The sequence below is a fragment of the Zalophus californianus genome, chromosome 4 (genome assembly GCF_009762305.2).
Source record: "Zalophus californianus isolate mZalCal1 chromosome 4, mZalCal1.pri.v2, whole genome shotgun sequence".
Lineage (NCBI taxonomy): Eukaryota > Metazoa > Chordata > Mammalia > Carnivora > Otariidae > Zalophus > Zalophus californianus.
The window spans coordinates 25,402,096-25,424,789 of record NC_045598.1 but is presented as its reverse complement, the minus strand read 5'-3'; the positions used below and the strand labels follow the sequence as shown (position 1 = coordinate 25,424,789).

The 22,694-nt window shown below is 42.2% G+C and overlaps 1 protein-coding gene and 1 long non-coding RNA gene across 3 annotated transcripts in view; one reads left to right on the top strand and one right to left on the bottom strand.

Annotated features, from left to right (window-relative positions):
• Window positions 1–1,935, bottom strand: part of LOC113934340 — a 37,009-nt gene extending 35,074 nt beyond the window's left edge. Inside the window, exon 1 of one of the 2 annotated variants that reach the window (XR_003523636.2) lies at window positions 1,820–1,935. This is a non-coding gene — a long non-coding RNA (uncharacterized LOC113934340). Of the gene's footprint in view, window positions 1–1,370 lie in introns of both variants that reach the window. The other variant, XR_003523637.2, reaches the window with a different exon arrangement.
• Window positions 1–22,694, top strand: part of CSMD2 (CUB and Sushi multiple domains 2) — a 594,848-nt gene that overhangs the window by 547,068 nt on the left and 25,086 nt on the right. The window contains exons 55-59 of the mRNA XM_027615123.2: window positions 1,722–1,910; window positions 12,238–12,411; window positions 16,786–16,968; window positions 20,999–21,175; window positions 22,365–22,544. Coding sequence (XP_027470924.1) covers window positions 1,722–1,910; window positions 12,238–12,411; window positions 16,786–16,968; window positions 20,999–21,175; window positions 22,365–22,544 — 903 coding nt within the window. The remainder of the gene's footprint in view (window positions 1–1,721; window positions 1,911–12,237; window positions 12,412–16,785; window positions 16,969–20,998; window positions 21,176–22,364; window positions 22,545–22,694) is intronic.

The window sequence follows — 22,694 nt, the reverse complement described above, 5'->3', positions numbered from 1 at the left end:
GCTGCTGGCGGGGTGTTGCTATCCCACATCCCCTCTCGAAAGCCGTGTTCCATCTCCGCAACACAAGATGCAAATTCTCCTGTAACTCTAGCTCCCGCCCCCACCAGTCCCTTCCCAGAGTAACAAGCTCAGGGACTGGTCTTGGAATCCAGGGGCCGGGGTAACATCTTAGAAGTGGTGGCCGCCGGTCCTGTTCCCGCCAGCCCATTCTCTACACTGACAGAGTGACCTGTCTAAAACGCAAACCTGATCGAGTCGTCCCCTATTAAAAATGCCTTCCCAGACTCCCCAGTGCCCTCACAAAGGTACTGTCCTCTGCTTCGTCCTGACCTCTGTACTGGGGCCTGGCTGCGCTGAGCCTCTTCCAGTCCTATGGAACGTGCCGTGTCACAAACCCAGGGCACTCCCTCAGTCTCCTCAGATGCATTCTTCTCTGTCCCCCTTGGTCTGGATGACTTTGACCCAACCATCGAGAACCAGCTTGAACATCTCCCCTTCTTGGAAGACCTTACTGCTCCACCACCCCGCACTGGGCTCTCGAAGTACTGCTTTGTGCTTCTGGAACATTCTCTGCTACCCCTGTCAGAGTGCTTATCAAACAAAATAATTGCTGGTTTGTTCTTTTCTCTTCCCAACTGGGGATGATTCTGTCCATCCCCCTGCCCCAACAGGGGACAGAGGTCTAGAGACATTTTTCATTGTCACCCCTGGAGGGCTTCTCTTGGCATCTAGTGGGTAGAGGCCAAGGATGCTGTTAAACATCCTATAATGCACAGGACTGCCCCCACAACAAAGAATTATCAGCCAAAATGTCATAGTGCCAAGATAGAGAAAGCCTACTCTTGACTGAAAATTCCGTGGTATCTTTACTGCCCAACACACTGCTTGGCACTTGGTGTACGGCCATCAAGAGTGTGAATCAATACACACTAAGTATTTGTTTTGTGATGCCAACTTCTCTGAGCCTCAGAGGGGCTCATCAAAGGTAAAAATACCTTATACTTCAAAAACTTATCCAAGATTTAAAAATATATACCTGTCCTACCTACCTAAATGATGATTAGGAGACAATGGCAAGGATTTGAAAGCAAAAGCGCACATCATGGTTTATGAATGATACTGTCATTATCCTAAAATATCCCTCTGAGTTTGAGTTAAGCTGCTTTGGAAACACTTTCAGCATGTAGCAGTCGAATTTATCCCCCAGGATATTAATCTTTCCCCGAAATACTCTTCAAAGTGGTTAAAACAGTTTCCAAAAAAGACCAGCCCCTGTTGGAGTCAGCTCAGACACCTCTGTTGTCAGGGATGGGGCACCCAGAGGCGAAGGAGTCATGCCCTCCAGGGACTCATGTATTCAAACAACTCACCATCAAGGCAGATAAAGTTAGCAGTAGAGGTCTGTGCAGGAGAGCACTGCAGAGGGAGAGGCTAACCAGTCTGGGAGGAGATGGCAAGGCTTCTCCAAGGGACGTGGAGTCTAGCCGACGTGGAAGAATGAATCCCTTAACCAGGTGATCAAGGTCGGTGATCAGGACGTAGAGCAGCCTGAGGACCAGCTCACCCTCCCAGGCAGGATCGGCTCTGTGCTACCAGTTTTGGTCTGGAAATTCTGCCCTACTGGGAAGGCATGCCTGTTGGGACTTAGGAATTCTCATTTAAAAGCATAAGAAAATCTTCACATCCGGGTTTCTGTGTCTGATGGTCCCATTCCCTTACAGTCATCAACTGCACAGATCCTGGGCACCAAGAAAACAGCATTCGTCAAGTCCGTGCCAGTGGCCCACACAGGTTCAGCTACGGCACCACTGTTTCTTACCAGTGCAACCACGGCTTCTACCTCCTGGGCACCCCGGTGCTCAGCTGCCAGGGGGATGGCACGTGGGATCGTCCCCGCCCCCAGTGCCTCTGTAAGTAGATGTCATCTACTCCAAGTGACCCCCGTGCAGACTGACGGGGTGGCCCACGTCCAAGAATGTTCTCCCTCGTGTGTGTGTGTGTGTGTGTGTGTGTGTGTGTGTGTGTGTGTGTGTGTGTGTCTGTTACATCACAATGACAGTCACTCTGGCTGCTCCTTGGGCCCCTGTTGGGTTACTTCCCACACCTACTCATGCACTGTCTTTCTTCCAGGCCAGAGACCTATTCTCCTTCCTCTCTGGTACGTTACTATCCTCTTCAGCCCTCGGGCGTCCCTTCCTTTACAACAGGCTCCCTGGCGCGACACTGTCTCCTACCTTATCCCTTCCTTACTTTTCCAGAAAAACAACACATGACCCCCTTTCTTTTGAAGGACTGAAGCAGAAATGCCACAGACTCTGGAGGCTGGACATAGAGCCTACTTAATAATAATTTTTTAAAAAGTGACAAAACAGACATCTGTCTCTTGCTCCTAGTCTTTGGAGAAAAGCTTTCAATTTTTCACCATTAAGTATGATGTTACTTGGAGAGTTTATGTAAATTCCCTTTATGAGTGAGGAATTTCCCTTCTATCCCTAGTGAAAATTTTCCCCTCTATTTCTAGTTCGTTGAACATTTTTACCATGAAATGGTGTTGGATTTTGTCAAATGCATTTTCTGCCCATGTTGTCCCCCACCCCCGTTCATTCTATCAATATATGGTGTATTACGTTGATTGATTTTCATATGTTGAACCACTCTTGTGTTTGGGGAACAAATATAATATATTTGTTGTATATATATTGGACAAATATAATCCTTTTAATCTGCTGCTGGACTTCGCTTGCTAGTACTTTGTTGAGGATTTTTGCAGCGATGTTCCTAAGGGATATCAGTCTGTGGTTTCCTTTCTTTGTGATGTCTTTGGCTCTAGTATCAGGGTGATGCTGCCTTCCTAAAATGAGTTGGGAAATGTCCCTCTTCTGTTTTTAGGAATAGGAAGATTGGTGTTACTTCTTTAAAAATTCGATAGAATTCAGCAGTGAAGTCATCTAGTCCTAGGCTTTTCTTTGAAAGTTTTTTGATTATTGATTGATTCTATTTATTTGCTATAATTCTATTCAGGTATTCCACTTCTTCTTGAGTAAGTTTTGGTAGTCTGTGTACATCTAAGAATTTGTCCATTTCATCTGGATTATCTAATTTGTTTGCATACAGCTGTTCATGTTCATAGTATTCAGTAATCCTTTTTTATTCCTGTAAGGTTGATTGGTAGTAATGTCCCCATTTTCATTCTTTATTTAGTAATTTGAATCATTCTCTCTCCTCTCTCTTCTCTCTCTCTCTGTAAAAATTGTCCATTTATTTATTTATTTATTTAAGAGAGAGCTGGGGGAGGGGCAGAGGAAGAGGGAGAGAATCTCCAGCAGACTCCCCGCTGAGCGTGGAGCCCAACCCGGGGCTCAATCCATGACTCTGAGATCAGGACCTGAGCCAAAATGAAGAGTTGGACACTTAACTGACTGTGCCACCCAGGAACCCCCCACATTTGTCAATTTTATTGATCTTTTAAAAGAACCAACTTTTTATTTTGTTTATCTTCTCTATTGTTTTTCTATTTAATTTATCTCTGCCATTAACTTTATTATTTCCCTTCTTCTATTTGCTTTGGATTCAATTTGCTCTTCTTTTTCTAGTTTATTAAGGGGAAAGGTTGGGTTGTTGGTTTGAAATCTTTCTTCTTTTTAATGTAGACATTTACAGCTATAAATTTCTCTCTGAGCACTGCTCTCACTGTTATGGTATGTTTTGTTTTCATTTTTGTTCACCTCACAGTATTTTCTAATTATTCCAATTTCTTCTTTAGCCTATTGATCATTTAGGAGTGGTTGTTTAATTTCCATATTATTTGTAAATTTTTCAAATTTCCTTCTGTTACTGACTTTTAATTTCATTGGATTGTGTTTGGAGAACATACTTTGTATAACTTCAATCTTTTTAAATTTATGGAGATTTATTTTATGGCTTAACACATGGCCTATCCTAGAGAATGTTCCATGTGTACTTGAGAAGAGAGTGTATTCTGCTATTGTTGGGTGGAGTGTTCTCCAGATGATTGTGAGCTCTAGTTGGTTTATAGCATTGGTCACTATATTTTCTTGTAGGTCTTTTGTCAGGTTGTTCTATGGGGTAGTGAAATCTCGTACTTTTATTGTTGATTTGCCTATTTCTCCCTTCAATTCTGTTAGTTTCTGTTTCATGTATTTGGAATCTCTGTTGTTAGGTGCATATATGTTTATAATTTTTATGTCTTATTGATGGATTGATCCTTTTAATCACTATAAAATGTCCTTTTTGTGTTTAATGACAATTTTTTTATTTAAACTCAATTAGTCAACATATAGTACATCATCAGTTTTTGATGTAGTGTTCAATGATTCATTAGTTGCATATAACACCCAGTGCTCATTACATCATGTACCTTCCTTAATGCCCATCATCCAGTTACCCCATCCACCTGCCCACCTCCCTTTCCACAACCCTCAGTTTGTTTCTCAGCATCTATCCTGTCTGATATTAGGATAGCCACTCCAGGCTCTGTTTGGTTGCTGTACACATGGTATATCTTTTCCCATCTTTTACTCTCAGTCCATTTGTGTCTTTGAATCTAAAGTATGTCTCTTTTAGACTGCATATGGTTGGATCATGTTTTTTATCCATTTTGGTAATATCTGTCTTTAGGTGTTTAATCAACATTTAATGTAATTATTGATAAGGTGGGTTTTACATCTGCCATTTTGCTATTTGTTTTCTATGTATCTTATGGTCCTGTGTTTTTTAGTTTTGGGGTTTTGGGCGGTTTTTTTGGTTCTCTGTTCTCCTACTGCTACTTTCTTTTTCATTAAATAGATCTTTTCTAATGTAACATTTTAATTTCTTTGTAATTTCACTGTGGGTTTTTTAAGTTATTTTCTTAGTGGTTACTCTGAAAATTACAATTAACATTTTAACTTATAACAACATACTTGGTATTAATACTAATTTAATTAGTATTGTTGTATGCAGAAGCTTTGCTCCTACATAGCTCCATTGCCTGCCCCCTCATTTGTGCTGTTACTAGTATACAAATTACATTTTTAGACATTGCATGCCTATCAACACAGATTTCCAATTATTGCTTCATGCCATTTCCCAGCTAGGAGAAGAAAAATTACAAACAACAAATACACTTATACTGTAGTTTATGTTTACCTATGTAGTTACCTTTACCAGAGTTTTTTAGTTCTGCATGTACCTTCAAGTCCTTTCAGTTCAGCCTGAGAGACTTCCTGTAGAATTTCTTTATACTTAAGAATTTCTTTCTAAGTTTGCTAATGGTGCATTCTCTCAGTCTTTGTTTATCCAGGAATGTCTTAATTTCCCCTTCATGTTTGAAGGATAGTTTTGCTAGCTATAGAATTCTTGGTTGAAAGTCTTTTTTTTTTTTTTTTTGGTCACTTTAAACATGTCAAATTACTGACATGTAGATGTTAAATCTACCATCTTATTTTGTGTTTTGTTTGTTCTACCCACTCATTTCTTTTTTTCTCCTTTTTTATTGGATTAACTATGTTTATAACTCCATTTTTTTCTTCTCTGCTAATAAGTAAGTTATATGCTCTACATTTTAATGGCTACATTAGAAATTATAGCAGGAACACTTCACTTATCAAAGTCTAAAGTTAATCTCTCTTCCTCCTATATTGTACAAGAACATTAGAACACTTTAACTCCATTTACATTTTTCTGACTTTTACATTATTGTTTTCTTATATCTTAATTTTGCCTTGTTTTTTAAACCCACAATGTATTATTGTTGTTGTTCTATGCAATTATTGTTCACTTGGATTTATCCACATATTTGCCATTTTCTTTGCTTTTCATTTCTTCTTATACCTTGTCCTTCCTCATGGATCATTTTCCTGTTCTTTGAAGGGCATCCTTTAGAATCTTATTTATTGAAGATCTATGGGTGGCAAGCACTCTCAGTTTTTGTTTGTCTCTAATATGTTTATTTGTCCCTCATTTTTTGAAGATATTTTTGGTAGGTTTAGAAATCCAGGTTGACAGTTATTTTCTCTCAGCCCATTAAAGAAATCTTTTTAATATCTTCCAACCTCTTATTGCTATGGAGAAGTCGGCTATCAGTCTTTCACTCCTTTGAAAAGTCTGTCTCTGTCTTTGGTGTTCTGCATTTTCTGTAGTTATTAAATGATAATTTAGCTGGATCAGAAGTCCAAGTAGACACATTGCTCTTGGTGGACTTTGCTGGCATTTACTATTACTGAGAAGTCTGCTTTCAATCTAATCATTGTACCTTTTAGGTAGTCTTTTTTTTTACTTCACTGACTTTAAGATCCTCTCTTTCTTGTTGGTATTCTGAATTCTTTTACACTATGTTTAGCTATTTTATTTATCCTTCTTAGAATTCATTACGCTTCCTGGATTTTTTGACATCTGGGGAATTCTCAGCTATGGAGTTCTATAAATATTGTCTCGCCTCATTCTCTTCCTTCACTACTTCTGGGACTCCAACATTAGACCTTCTTGTGCAATTCTCTGTGTTTCTGAAACTCATTCATATTTCCAATCTCTGATAGATTTCCCCAGGTCTCTCCATGTTAGTTACATTAATATTATTAGGGGTCTTTTAGGTTGAACTAATTTAAAGTAGAAGTAAAATTCTGTTCTGGATAATCCGCTATCACTAGGCTTGGTGGGCTTTTCACCTCTACCTATAAATCTTCTCATTATTTTGCTACATAGATGAATTTGTTCTTTTTTTAAAATTTTATTTTATTATGCTATGTTAGTCACCATACATCATTAGTTTTTGATATAGTGATCCATGATTCATTGTTTTCATATAACACCCAGTGCTCCATGCAGTATGTGCCCTCCTTAATACCCATCACCAGGCTAACCCGTCCCCCCACCCACCTCCCCTCCAAAACCCTCAGTTTGTTTCTCAGAGTCCATAGTCTCTCATGGTTCATCTCTAAAAATTGTTCATAGGTAACTTGTCTGTCCTACCATTTGTTAATTATCATTTTAGCTATGTCTTAGTTGAGGTTTAACTATTCACTGAGTTTCTGTTTTCAGTTATTTCTTTTGTATTTGAGATGTTTTATTTGGTTGTTGTTCAGATTTGCTTGATTATTTCCATTGGGTTTCCTCTATAAATGTATTCTTTTTATGTCTTTCACATATTAGATATACTTATAATGCTTTCCATATCTAATCATTATAATATCATTATCTTTATGACTCTAATTTGGCTATTGTTTTTTCTGCTGATTCTCACTTATGGTGACTTATTTCTCATGTGTTTTATTATGTTTCCATTGTAATCTCTTATTGGGCTGATCTTAATCTGCAGGAACCATGAACCAGGCTCTTAGTCTTATAGAAGCCAAAGCCTAGAAACAGGCTAGCCATTATCTCTCAAAACAAATGACTAATGCTCAATAGTTGCTGATAATTTTTACTCCAGGAAACCAACTGTAACTTCTTTTTCTCGTTAGGATTTACAAGGTGCTAAACTCTGCCTTCACTAATTACTGAGACCACTGGTTTCTATCATTATTAGGGACATAGAAACCAAATAGAAACCAAAACCAAGAGGCAGATCTGCTCTTATTTTTAGAGCAGGTTTCCCCAGGACAGCAATGATTATTACTCACTCTGAATATGAGCTTCAGCAGGACTTCCAGAAAGATGATATACTAACACAAGAACCCAATTAGACTATTCACTTGTTGATGGGGGGAAAGTAAAGACGTTTTTCCCTAGATTTTGTGAGAATATTTCAAAAACACAAGACCCTGAGGAGCTTTCATTGCCTATTCGATCCCAAGTGACTCCCAGTAAAACCATTTTCACTGCTATTTCGTGATTATCATGACATTATTTTAGTGGGCTAACTGAATTTTTCTTCTGGAAGACCAAAGTACCTGTGAACAGGCTTATGGAAAATTGTAAAGTACTTTACATATACATCTGATCAATTCAGTTAATGAAAATCAGCTGTTCCTTCCAGGCGAAGGCAAACTGTTTTAATTGGCATGGATGTGCAGGGACCAAGGAAAATGTATGACCCAGGTCTATATCATATGCTATTTCCCTGATAAAGTGCTTTAGAAAACAGTGGAAACCCTGGAGGCTGGCCAGCCATCAGTATAGCCCTCATACTTGGGGTTTAGGAACCAGCATGAGGTCCTTTTCCTTTTGCTGTGGGATTCAGCATAGCCCACACCCAACCATTAATTCTGATACTGTTTTTTGCTTAATTAAAATTTTATATTTTTTTCTCAATCCCCTGTTATATATGTATTCTGTGTAAGGCAAGAAAGTCTGATATTATTTGCAGTGCTAAATATCTATCTTGCCTATTTTTATGTACACATTTAAACTTATTTGCAGTTAAAAAAAATTTTTTTAACTAATTTGCTGTTATAAATTACACAGCCACTGCAGGATTTGGAGATCCCATATGGACACGGGCATGAACATTAAAAACATTTTTAAAATGTTTTTATATTGACAAATTGAGAAATGCAGTAGCAGTTAATCACCTTCTCTGTGTTCTTCACCTCCCTGATTTGTATGCAAATACACACTGAATATAAGTTGTTCCTCTTTATTATTATCTTATATCTTTTTCCTGTTGTTCCTTACCCACAGCAACCAAATGGTATTGATACTATTTTATCTTTTGTCACAAATATTTTTGTGGTTGACTTATTCCTCCTTTAAAAGAACAAACCACAGAAAAGGAATAAAACAATAGAGTATACTCTGGTTGCTAATTTTACAGATACCCAAGTGGCCTAGATCAAGTCAGTGACAAATAAATAATTTCAGGCATTGCATATACATTTTTTGAGACTATTAGATAATACCATAATTTAACACTATCCTCAAATTAGCCAAAGAAAAATTTTAAAGCCAAATAAGAACATCAGAAAAACAGCCAGCCAACTATAATCACAGAAATCAGTAGAAGTAGAGGGGAGGGGGGAGGGGGATGGGTTAGCCCGGTGATGGGTATTAAGGAAGGCACATATTGAATGGAGCACTGTGTGTTATACACAAACAATGACTAATGGAACACTACATCAAAAACTAATGATGTAATGAATGATGACTAACATAACATAATAAAATAAAATTTAAAAAAAAGAAGTAGCCAACATATATGTGTACTATGTACATCAATACACATGAACAAAAATGTTCTTATCAGTGTTATTCATAAAAGCCCAAAACAGGAAACAATCCAAAAGTCCCTCAACAGGAAATAATCCAAAAGTCCCTCAACAGGAAATGGATGAAAAAATGTGGTATATTCACACAGTGCTAGGATAGTCAACCTTGAAGATGGTCCCAATGACTCCACCTACTGGTATTCATGCCTTTATGTAGTATCTTCCTATATTGTACCAGGGTTGGTCTGTGTCAAGTGGAGGGGTGTGACTTACAAAGTTCAGTCATAAAAGACATTTCTACTTCCACCTTGCTCTCTTGGATCCATCACCCTGGGGGAAGCCAGTCAGTTATCTATTGGCATATAACAAACATTTCAAAACTTAAAATAGCAACTGTTTGTATTTTCTCACAATGATATAAGTTTAGAATTCAAGGCTTAGCAAATTCAAGGCTGAGCAGGTGTATCAGTCCAAGTTCTCCAAAGAAACAATAGCCAATGGGAGATTGCAGAGATACAGATGTAGGTATAGGTATAGATACATATTTTTATATCTAAATCTAGATCCAAGATGGCTTCACTCACATGTCAGGGAACTTGGTCCCAGCTGTTGCCTGGGGCATCATGATTATTCTCCACATGACTACTGTCTCCATGTAATTTCTTATCATTCAGTAGTCTAAGACAGACTTCCTTACATGGTGGCAGTCATATTCCAAGAAAATGAGGGCAGAAGCAGCTTGACCTCTTAATCCACAACCCACCCAACGTCACTTCCACCACATTCCAGTGGTCAAAGCAGTTCACAAAGCCAGCCCAGATTCAAGGGGAAGCAAAACAGTTTCCATGCCTTGATGGGAGGAATTGTTGACAGTAGTCTCTGCAGATAATATACCATAGGCACTTAGAACATGACCTGACACACATTAAGACCACAGTGAGAAATGTAGATAGCCAAGACCTAGTCATACCATCCCTGTGCCTGGCCAAAATTCCATCATCAGGAACAGCATTGGCCCAACTCACATGCTATCCCTTTGGTCACCTGTCTGGATCATCACCCATGCTGTGCCCTGTGCCCTTTTTGGGTACAAGCAATGGCTACAAGGATCTCTTACCATACCCCAAGGTTTAGTCCATCCAAGTCATTATCATCTCTTCTTAAACTACTGTGACAGCCCCCTCTTTCTTGCCACACTCTGGAATGTTGTCTACACTGTAGCCAGAATGATCTTATTAAAGTCAAATCACATCACTCCAGTGGTGTCCCATCATACAATCCTAATTCTATGCCATGATCTGGTTCTGAGCAACCCATCTGTCCAAGTCCTCCTCCATTCTTTCCTTGCTCAGTTCATTCCAGCAACCTTGGCTTTCTTGCTATCCCTCAAACACACCAAGCTAATTGTGCCTCTGGGGCCCTTCCCTCAGAATGCTCTTCCTATAAATCTCGCATGACTGGCCTCTTTAGAGCACTCAAATCACTATTCAAATGACACCTCCTCAAAGAGATCTTCCTTAACCACACTACTCAAAAATAACACTCACAGCCCACCCCTGAATACCTTTTTCCTGATGGAGCTTTATTTTTCTTCATAACACCCCCTAGAATTACCTATTTTTTTAAATTTATAGTCTCTCTTCTCCACTAGAATATAATTTCCGTAAGAGCATAGAAATTCTTCTCCCAACATATAAAACAGTGCCTAACACATGATAGGCACTCAATAAATATGTGTTGGGTAAATGAAAGAACCCGGGATCAACTGGGGCAAAAACAATGGGAAGCAAACCCAGTGATGTTGAGCACTGCCCTGCCCTATCCTGTATATCTCAATTCTGGTATTCTCATCTTTCCTTTTTAATTGAGATATAATTGACAAACAACATAAGTTTTGGGCATACAACATAATGATTTGATATTTGTATACATTGTGAAATGATCACCACAGTAAATCTAATTAACATCCATCACCAAACACAGCTTTAGAATTTTGTTTCTTGTGTTAAGAATTTTAAGATCTAGTCTTTTAACAATTTTCAAATATGCAATACAGTATTAGTAACTGTAGTCACTATGCTGTACATTATCTCTTGTGACTATTAATGTTTGTTCCTTTTGACCCCCTTCATCCATGTGGCCCACCTCCCATCCCATGCCTCTGGCAACCACCAATCTAGTCTCTATCTAAAAGCTCCATTGTTTGGGGTTTTTTTTTTTTTGAGATTCCACATGTAAGTGAGATCATATGGTATTTGTCTTTCTCTGAATGACTTATTTCACTTAGTATAATGCCCTCGAGGTCTATTCATGTTGCCACAAATGGCAAGATTTCATTCTTTTATGCCTGAATAATATTCCATTGTATATAGACACTACATCTTCTTTATCCATTCATTTGCCAATGGACACTTAGGTAGCTTCCATGTTTTGGCTACTGTAAATAATGCTGCAGTGAACATGGGGTGCATATATCTTTTGAAGCTAGGGTTTTCATTTTCATCAGATAATCTGGTATTCTAATCTTATCACTGGTGTTCAGTTACAATTTGGTGTTTCAGGACAGGGAACTTGCAGACTGAAGGGGACAAGTTGGGGACAATTGATATGGGCATCTGTAAGATGCAGGTGGAAAAAGACTAGACCTGGCCCTTATTTGGGAACCTGTAGCCAATGCAGACTGTCCTAGGATGACAGGTTGTCTCTTCTGTCTTATGTTTGCTATGTGTACCACCTTTCTGCCAGAGACACCTTGGGTATGTCCTACAGCAGTGAGGAAATAGGGAGAGGTGTGCACAAGAGGCAAAGAAGAAAGGAAACAGATATTATTGCATACCAGCTACATGCTGAACAGTTTCCCATGTATTATCTCATTTAACTCTTAAAACAACAGGTATTACTCTTCATTTCACAGATACGGAAAATGTACGGCAAGGTGGGTAGGCTGATGCCGGGTAGGCGTGCCAACAGAAAGCAAACTTCAAAAGATAACCCAGGCTTTCTCTTCTTCTCTGCCTGTCATTATGGAAAGCCTATGTCCTGTGATGACAATCCATCGCTTTGCGGAGTTTCTGATGTTTGCTCTTCCCCACAGTGGTGTCCTGTGGCCATCCAGGCTCCCCACCCCATGCCCAGATGTCCGGGGACAGCTTTACTGTGGGAGCAGTCGTGCGTTACAGTTGCACCGGCAAGAGGACTCTGGTGGGAAATGCCACCCGTATGTGTGGGCTGGATGGACACTGGACTGGCTCCCTCCCCCACTGCTCAGGTATGGAGCCTAGCATGAGGGAGCAGGGTCCAATGGAACCCTTGGCTGGGGGGAGATGGGACAAGCTCCCAAGATGTGAGTGTGACAGATGGGCAGGAGGGAAGCCAACCTTTTAGACCCCCATTTCATAGGCAGAAAACACAGCTATCAGAGGTCCCAATCAAACTTCAGCCTTTGGTGGTCTGAGACCAGCTTCCTCTCTTGGTCTCCTTTGGCCAAGCCCATACAACCCAGAGATTGCAAAACTAGGGAGAATGCAAGTTTGTGAGGTACCCCTGTGGCCAGAGTCCTGTCCAGACACTTGTTTCCATAAGTTTCTGAGAAGAGTCCGAGCCTCCCTGTTGTTGGGCCCAGATCTAAAGCCACCCTTGTGTTCTTTTTTTTTAAAGATTTTATTTATTTATTTGATAGAGACAGACACAGCGAGAGAGGGAACACAAGCAGAGGGAGTGGGAGAGGGAGAAGCAGGCTCCCCGCCGAGCAGGGAGCCCGATGCGGGGCTCGATCCCAGGACCCTGGGATCATGACCTGAGCCGAAGGCAGACGCTTAACGACTGAGCCACCCAGGCACCCCACCACCCTTGTGTTCTTTCCTTCCCTGTTTGGGACTCCAAGGCCCCAGCCTCCTTCCTTTTCTTTCTTATCACTGCCTCCCCAACTTGTCTTATGTCTAGGCTGCCTAGTGGGATACAGGTCTCCCATATTGCCCTTATACACCAGTCTCAGATTTTTCCTATTAATATATTTGTTTTACTATTAATCTCTATGAGGATACTGACAGATGCTATCCAAAGAGCAAATTTAAGAAACTGCCAAAGCTCTTGTGTCTATATTATCCAAACCAGAATTTCCTCTATAATATCTTAACAGAACAAAATATTTGAAATTGAATTGTCCCAACGACAGAAATCACTAACCCAAAAATTAGTACCCCTGAACTTGGTCTCCTTTGAGATGAGCCTTCCTGGCCCCAGAAGGGATCCCATAAGGTGTGTCAACCCCAGGAAGGCAACTGCTCATGTAACTTTATGTTTCTCAGGGGGCCCACCTTGGCATTGATACTAACCCCTATCCCTTCCCATGCCAGGGCCCCTCTAGAGGTAAGAATCCCAACCTCCTCCTATTATAGATGCCTTCTCCTTGATTTGGGACCTCACCCACAAGACATGTATGTAGCTGTTCCTGCAGTCTGAGTCCCCAGATGATCTGTCTCCCAAAATTTAGGGCACTGCCAGAATATTGAACCAGATATTGGTTAGGTCTCCTCAGAAAGAAGAAATTCCTCAAGTGCTGGCCACTGTTTCAAAGGGCTTCTGGCTGCCCAGGACAATCTCAGACACATCACTCTGTATCACCACCCAGGACTTTGGCCCCTCACCTTTATTAATCTCATTAATCACTCACTTTATGAACTGGGTGGGACTATATATTAGCCATGGAGACTCCTTTAGCCTGGACTAGAGGAAAGCCTATTAACCAGGCCCCTAACTTCATTTTGTTTGGACTTCTGGTGGAAGTGACTTGGGGAGGATGGCATGGAGAAGACAGAGTCCTGTATGTATATGGAGGCTTCCTGAGTTACCCACAGAGCAAGTTCCAGGAGGAAAAGGCATTCCAAAAAGGAAAGTCATGCATTTCCCATCCAAATGCCTGCATAAGCACACATTTGCCCCAGTCTCTTCTGTGAATTGTCCCTTTACATAGTTTCTCCCTCTAGACACTTCTCTAGGGCATTGGGCCAATGGTGTTCTTAAAGCCTATTTTATCTATCTTGGGGATCTTTGTTGTCCATGGGAAAGGGAATTGCAGAGTACAAGAGAAAGAAGCCATAAAGAAAACCTTGAGCCTCTCCTGCCTGTTAACATATATAACCCAACCACACAGCGATTCTCCTGGCCCAAGGCATGGAATCCAAAATCTTTTCTCCTCAGTGTAATTTCCCTTCTCTGGAGTTGTGCTAGCAGATGCTGGAAAATGACCTACTTGAAAAATGACCTACCCCAGAAACAATTCTTGTTTGGGATAGAAAACTAAGGTAGAAAACCTACAGCCCTGAGATTTCATAATTTTGTGACTTCCCAAATACCAGTCCTCTGTGTGAAAAAAGGGACTCTTCCTTGGTCACATCAAAGGTCAAGGGAGACTAGAAACAAGCTGACTCTCTAGGAACATGAAAAAGTGAAAAGCAAGAAAGGAACCTTCAGAGGACATGGACCCCACTCATTATGGGATATGTTGCATTCAGCTGTTTTATACCTGATGATGAATATTCTGAAGAATAGTTTGCAGTCACTTCTCCCATGTATCCATCAAGGATGACAAACACTTTGGAGACCAGAATCATGGGCAGAGTTTTGCTGGTGACCTCTGAGGACAGGATTAGAGGGGATTATATTAATGCTAAGGCTGAGGAATGAATGAGTTTTAAATGCTTTAGATAAGAAACTGAGAGATGTGAAGAATAAGTGATTAGAAAGTAACACTGGAGGTGCTCTTGTGAGTAGAATATAATTCCTCCCTTCCTAAAACTTACAGATATCATCTTTTGCAACACTATCTCCTGCCAGTCCTAAGAAATATGCATTCAGAAATCCAAGGTCACATTTCTGAGCCTCATTCTGTATGCCCATGCATATAGATGATACATAACAGGCTATAAGTGTGTGGGCCATCATCAGAACATGCAGAGATTTCTAGCATTTGAGACATGCTTCAGGTTGGTCATTGTCCACCTCTGCAATGTCATCATTTGCTGATATACCTCAGTAGAGGACCAACAGTTACCGTGTGCCCCTGTGGTACAATATTGTGTCTCAGACTCCTTTATATCACCAAAAAAGAGCCCCAAACACTACAGTGAGGACCATTCTGTCAGAATAAGCTCCCAGGACTGGAGACCTCCACCCTCAGGCCTGTTGTTCAGTAGTGCACCTCCAGCTAAGGTCACCTAGCCAGTGTGGGAGTTTGTGTACTCACCATCAGAACTGCCTTCAGGGGGACCCAGTGCAGCCTGTTGCATTAGCTACACCCTGGAAAACTCCAAGAGAGAAGAAAATCTAGCCAAGTGTGATGGGCCCTCTTTTTCCAAATGTTTGAGTTGAAGGTTGAATAAATCCCCCTTCCTTGGTAGAGAGCAACATGGGATCATATAGTAAGTATTCTCACAGTCTGAGACTAAATGAGAAAAGGAAATAATTCCATGATCGAGAAGAAGAGACATAAATGGTAAATGGTGGGTTATACCTGACTTAAACATTTATTTACTCCAACAAACTAAACGTGCTTATTCAGACATTCGCATTTGATGCCCACACATGTGGGTTCCTGAGGAGATGCATGCCACATCAGATGGCACCCTGTCTTCTCATGAAGTTGCCATTTATTCCTTCATTTTCCTCTTCCTTCTTCATGCTTCCCATGGCCTAGTCTGATCTAATGATGTCTCCTATACAACTCTGTATTATGAGGGGTGCTGGCTTCCACAAGCCTCGACCTTGTGGCTTCGTCTCCTGTTCTCTACCCTCCTCCACCCCTTGGGTCCTTATCACTCTCTTGGGTGGGTCTGTACAATATCAGGACCCAGATGAATGCAGAAATGTAGCAGGAGGCAAGGGCCAAAGAAAGAATGGAATGAGAGAGTCCAAAACATTTCACCTAGAATTCACCTGTGTTACATACTTGGTGAATAGGGAATCCTCAACGAAAGGCCCAAGATCCAGATTCAAGCTGAGCTGTTGAGAAGACAAAACTACACTAAGGAGTTTAGACTTTAACCCACAGGCTATGGGAAGCCAGTGGAGACATTTCAGTAGGAAAGAAACAAGATCAGATGGTTGATGGTTTTTCGTTGTCAAGGTTTGGGGATAAAGTGGAAGATGGGTTACAGGGAGAGTTTAGGAGGTAGGGACATTAGGAGACTCTCACAATAGTTGGGGCAAGAGAATGCTGGGCATGTGAGCTTAAGATGCTGGAACCAGGGACAGAGAGGGCGCAGAATCCGCAGATATTGTAGAGAAGAAGTAAAAGGAAGGAGGAGGAGTTGTGGCCAGCTGGGACCACTGACATTCCACACTGGCACTGGCCAGAAAGCAAAGGCCTGATCTCTACCACAGAGCCTTCCGTCTGCTTTCTTCCCTTGCTGTGCAGTCCCCGGGGACTCACCCATGACCTCAGACCTTTGTATTCTCTGACCTCTGGGTAGTAAGGCAGGTAGTAGGGTCCAACTAACTGGGGTAAGACACACAATCAGTTTTCACCCCCCTTATTTCTGGGGCCCAAAGCCTCCCCTTAGCACCGACCCACTATCTCTCTCACGTCCCCACTGCCAGCTCTTCCATGCTAAAACAACAGGGTTTGTTTGGTTCTGGTCCATAGGAACCAGCATGGGAATCTGTGGTGACCCGGGGATCCCAGCACACGGCATCCGTTTGGGGGATAGCTTTGCCCCAGGCAGCCTGATGCGTTTCAGCTGTGAGGCTGGCCACACGCTCCGGGGATCATCTGAGCGGACCTGTCAAGCCAACGGCTCATGGAGCGGCACGCAACCTGAGTGTGGAGGTAATGTATGTGACCATTCTGCTTTTCTCCTTTGTCCACCCCAGCTGCTCGTCCCCCATTTGCCTGCTCCCAAGCACCTGCCCTCACCCTTGCAGACAAAATCCGTGGCCCCGTTGGAACCCTTGGCCTGGAAGATAGTGGTCAATAGATAGTCCTCAGTCATGCTCATTATTAATCCAAAGATGAACATATTCCCCACCCTCACCTAAGAGGGGAAGAAACCAGAAGGAACTAAGTTTAGCCCCATTTATTCATTTATTTCCCATACAGCTCCCACAACTATGTGCCAAATACTATAGTAGGTGCTGGGGACACAACAGTGCCAAGACGAACATACCTCACCCTCTTAGAGTTTAGTTTAAGGGAAGAGACTGTTAAACAATTATCCAAGGTGCCAAAAGAAATACAAATCTCATTTTTAAAAGACCCTTTAAAGGTAATAGAAGTCCCTACTGGGGTTTCCTGAGGTAGCTCCAGTGGGGAAATTTAGATTTCTCCACACACTCCTGAATTTCTGAAAATAACTTTATTTTAAAACTTCTCTCGGGACGCCTGGGTGGCTCAGTCGGTTAAGCATCTGCCTTCGGCTCACGTCATGATCCCAGGGTTCTGGGATCAAGTCCTGCATTGGGTTCCCTGCTCAGTGGGGAGCCTGCTTCTCCCTCTCCCTCTGCCTGCCACTCTGCCTACTTGTGAACTCTCTGTCAAATAAATAAATAAAATCTTAAAAAATAAAACCTCTCTCCCCAGAGTCCAACCTTTTGTAGCTGCTCCCAGGATCTCTCTATCGCTCTCTAAAATACAGCCTGCATAGCACTCTCTTAATTAGGAATCAGTGTAACTGCTGAGAGTAAGGGTGTGTGAGAAGGTGCTGGAAGAGGAGGGAGACCATATGGAAAGAGTCACCTAGCAAGGGGGGCGTGGGAGTCGAATAGGGAAATGTATAATTGCCAGCAGCACCAAGGGCTCACTTAAGGAAAAAGGCCATTAATTAAGTGAGAGTGGTTAGCATTAGCCTGTGTTTTTGTTCAGGCCACATTTTGCCCCATAGGTGTAGCCTTTGGGTAGGTGAAGCATTAGGTATACGGTTGAGGTTTTATCAGGCAGCTAAGACATTGGCAGCAAGTGGGAAGTGAGAGGGTTTATGCAAGGCAGCGATTATGATGGATCTTGGCATCTATGCTGGGTGAGGTGGGAGCAGGTTTATGAGTGGAGTAAGGGACAGTGAAAAAGTGGTAGGATACATGGGTTATAGGTCCCATTGGAACCAAAAATATCACCAGAGAATGAATCCCAGAGGGTATGAGCTGAAGAGATAAGAGGCAGTGGTCAGAGAATGGCCCTTGAAATTGCGGTTGTGGAGTAAGTCCTACTAGTGCAGGGACCCCCTCTCCCACTTGTCTGCCTAAAGTCCTGCCTTTCTGAGGGTGTTTTTGCAAAGTTAGTTTCCACGGGATTTTTTTTTTTTTTCAAGTAGGCTCCACACCCAGCAGCAGCCTGAACTCAGGACCCTGAGATCTAGACTTGAGTTGACATCAAGAGTCAGACACTTAATCAACTGAGTCACCCAGGCGCCCCTATTTCCATAGGATTTTGTAGGCATAGTAAGAGGTCTGTGGTAGTGGGAGAGTATATTGGCAGGGAGAGAATTTAGTGCATTCTCAAATATCCATTGTGACCCAGGTCCCCTTTCATACCACTCAGATCCCAGCATGGAGTCAGTCAACATGTGAGGAGTGTTCAGGGAACAGAAAGCGGGTGGATAAGAATTTAGACCTGGAAGTGAATGTTTATTAGATGAGTGTGTGTATGATATGGACACAATTCTTCATGACTTTCCTTGACAAGTTCCCACTTACCTTTCGAAGTACAACTCAGATTCTTATCTTCGACCCCAATAAGCTCCTCCCTTCTTAGTGTGTTTTTTCCTTCAAGTAAAACACTTATTGCATCCTATTTCAATTCAGCTATTTATAAGTACGTCCTTAAGATGGACTGGCCTCCTGAAGGGCAGGGGACATGACTTCCTAACTACGTTCCCAGCACCTAGGCAGCACAAATACTTGAATCCATGGGTGCTAAGACCTGTCTGTTGTGCTCATTATGTAGGAATTATTTGTAGATTTGACTTTGGGACCACATAAATGTTGTATATACTTGGCAAAGTAAATTAAATCAAAGATTAGAAACAAGCAATCTCTAAATATCAAAATCAAAATGAAAACAAATGAACCTAACTACTCATCAAATTGGTGATTTAACAATTCAGAGAATTATTTCAACTGACTTGAAAAAAGTGGAATTTGACTATGGCATATGTGCCCTAAGGACAAAGAGAATGACAATGAAATCTTAAATTGTTTTTCAGCAATCATATTATTAGTAATAATATTGATATTACTATCCTGAAACTTTTTGAAAACAAATTAAAATCATTTATCATTAAGAACCAAGATTTTCAGCATTAAAGAGATATAAAAGTAAAGAAGTTAAGGAAAGACTCTTAATCCTAAATTTGGATTGGTAATATCAACATAAACTCATAATGAATTTTCAACCTAAAAAGTTATTTTCCCCGCTCTACCCATTCTAAAAGTCTAGTATCAATGACCAGCTCAGTAGCAATGAGTACCCTTAATTTTCAGATTATGGTTTTTAAAGCCATTCTCCATTAAAAGAAACCAGAGCTCTTTAGAGAAATGGCTGATTCCAGGACTGGGGCAGGATATACAAGATGAACATGGAGCATAGTGTTACTCCAGCAAGAAATCTACCATAGACGAGTGGGATCATGTCAAAGGAACACAGAAGCCAACATGAAGAGGCTCCCCCCAGCCAAAGATGGGATAATTTAAGCATCAATAAGAATAATAGTGGCTATACCTTGGCTAATTGAATTTAAATAAATTTTAAAAAGAATAGTAGTGGCAATGGATGGCAACATAATAAAATAAGTTTAAATCCACGAGTCCAAATGACTATCCATCATCTTTGGAGCTTACTAGGAAACCAAACCATTATTCCGACATCAGATAAGAAAGAAAATCAAACATTATCCAGCCTTCCTTTATGAACTGTATTTCAGGGAAAGCAAATATTTGATGATGGGCAAGTTCTTTATTAAAGAACTCTAGCAAATGAAATAAAATATTTTTTAAAAAAAGATTCATTATTTATTTGAAATTCAAATATTAAAAAAAGAACTCTAGCTAATTCAGAAAGAATCATAGAATTAGATCACCATTTTCTGTCCCTTAATGAAATAACAAATCTGGTCAACAATCATCAAAGTGCTGCTTAAACCATTAAGTGAACAACCAATGGGAATTCTGTAATGCTGGATGAGGTGGGCTAACCGGAACCCATTCGATCAGCCTCAACATCATGAACAGGGAAACAGCCAGACATTCCGTGCCTCCTGATGTGGTGCAGTAGGAAAGACAGGACCACCCATGAAGTTCCCTTGCCAAGAAGCAGAACTTGACTTACAGGAATTACAGGGGACAGAGCAACATGGGGAACAGCACCTCACCAGGGCACTTAGCAACATCTAGAAAGTGGGAAATTGCACTGGAGAAACGCCTCTGTAACAGATAAATTCTAGGAGAGGGAACAGGAATCTCTGAATTCAAAGAGGCTTAGAGGCGTGATTGTCCAAAGTCATATTTGGATCATGATTCAAACAAATCAACGGTTTAAAAAAAAAAAAGGATGGGGGTTGGGCAACTGAGGTAAATTAAGCATTGGTTGGATATTTGGTGATATTAAGGAATTGTCTACAATTTTAGGTGGGATAATAAAAATAATTAGTCTTTACGTCTCAGAAATTTAAAAAAAAAATTCATTCAGACCTCTCCTTCCCTTCTGGGGGCCAGACGCTTAGACGCAAAAGCAGCCTGAGAGGCCTTTCATTCCTCAGGGTCCTGACGTAGCCCGCGGGTTGCCCTCTGGGCCGCTCTCCGCCCCCCCCCCCCCCCGGGTGACGCCCCACCCTTGTTCTGGTGACTAATGCACTCCTCTGGCTTCCCAGTGATCTCTTGTGGGAACCCCGGGACTCCGAGCAACGCCCGAGTCATGTTCAGTGACGGCCTGGGCTTCTCCAGCTCCATCGTCTATGAGTGCCGGGAGGGCTACTATGCCACGGGCCTGCTCAGCCGACACTGCTCCGTCAATGGCACCTGGACAGGCAGTGACCCGGAGTGCATAGGTGAGAGCCCAGGGCCTCTGGGCTCCGTGGCGAGTGGTGGCCAAGGCGATCGGGCTCCTCCCCGCCGAAGAAGACTGTCTGCGGGAGACTGGGAAGGCTGACTGCAATGGGGGGACTCACCCCCGAATGAGAGTGTCTATTTATTGAGCACGTACTATTTGACCACCACTGAGCTAAGTGTTTGATTTGATTTGCATGTGTCATTTGATTCCCACCACAGTCCACTTGACATATGAGATGACTGAGGCTCAGGGAGATTGAGAATATATGTATTTGCTATTCCTCGGGCTCTCGCTAGCTCCTTGGGCTTTCTTGTTCTCTTTTACAGCAAACTCCCCGTGCTCAGCCTGATCCTAAAGCTACCACCATCCACCATCTTCACGGGTTCCTCTCGGTCTTGGACCCATTCCCCCACCCCACCCCCTAGCCTGGCTCTCAAGCCTCCGTATAGCCCCACTGCTCCCCTTCCCAGCTCCTCTCTGGGGCAGCCCCAGACCTTTTTCCTTGGGCAGTAAGTCACTGTGGGTCCCAGATGGAGGGAAGTGACAAGATAAAGGTATCTGAGAACACAGTCCCTTTCCAAGCCCTAGCCTGTGATTTCAGGGCTCTATCTAAATCCCATGTCAAGTTCACTTCTCTTCCGAGGCCAGAGCTCACCAAACCCCACCCTCACTCCATATCATAACAAAGATACGACCATTGCAAGGTTACAAGACCCTGCTTCTAAGCCCCTGGCCCTACAGGGGCCTCCTAGGCAGAACAGCGGGTAGTAACATGCACCCCTCAGCAGACAAATTGTCTTATGAGGTCCAATAACACAGGCTCTTCGATCAGAAAACTTCCCCCTCTGAGCCCCAGCCTCATTTAGGAACTAAGCCCTGTAGGTACTTCCTCTGAGAGGAGTGGGCTTTGAATAAGGATGGTCTTCATAGTCCAAGTTGCTGGGGTGCATAAGGATGGTGGGGGCGAGGACAGTGGGGAAGTGGGAGGGCCATTGCAGAGAGACTTGGCCAGAGGGACTTTAGAAAGTGCAGTGCCCAACCGGAAGCCTGTGAAGAGTCAGGGCATCCCTGATCTGACTCTCTTCCCTCCTGGACATGTGCGGAGAGTACTAAGGACAGCATTGGAAGGCTGGGGAGGAAAGGGTTCTGTACCGGTAGTGAACCATGCTTTATCTCCCTTCTCCTAGTCATAAACTGTGGCGACCCTGGAATTCCAGCCAATGGCCTCCGGCTGGGCAATGACTTCAGATACAACAAAACGGTGACGTTTCAGTGTGTCCCTGGCTACATGATGGAGTCACATAGGGTGTCTGTGCTGAGCTGCACCAAGGACCGGACGTGGAATGGTACTAAGCCAGTCTGCAAAGGTGTGTCTGAGGGCTGCACATGTGGACACAGGGCCAAAGAAGATACAAAAGTGAGACATGGGCCTCGAACATGTAGCAGGGAGGGAGGTGATGAGGCAGAGCCCTAATAACATCTTGTCCTGGGGGGTGTGAGATAAGGACTGATCCCTG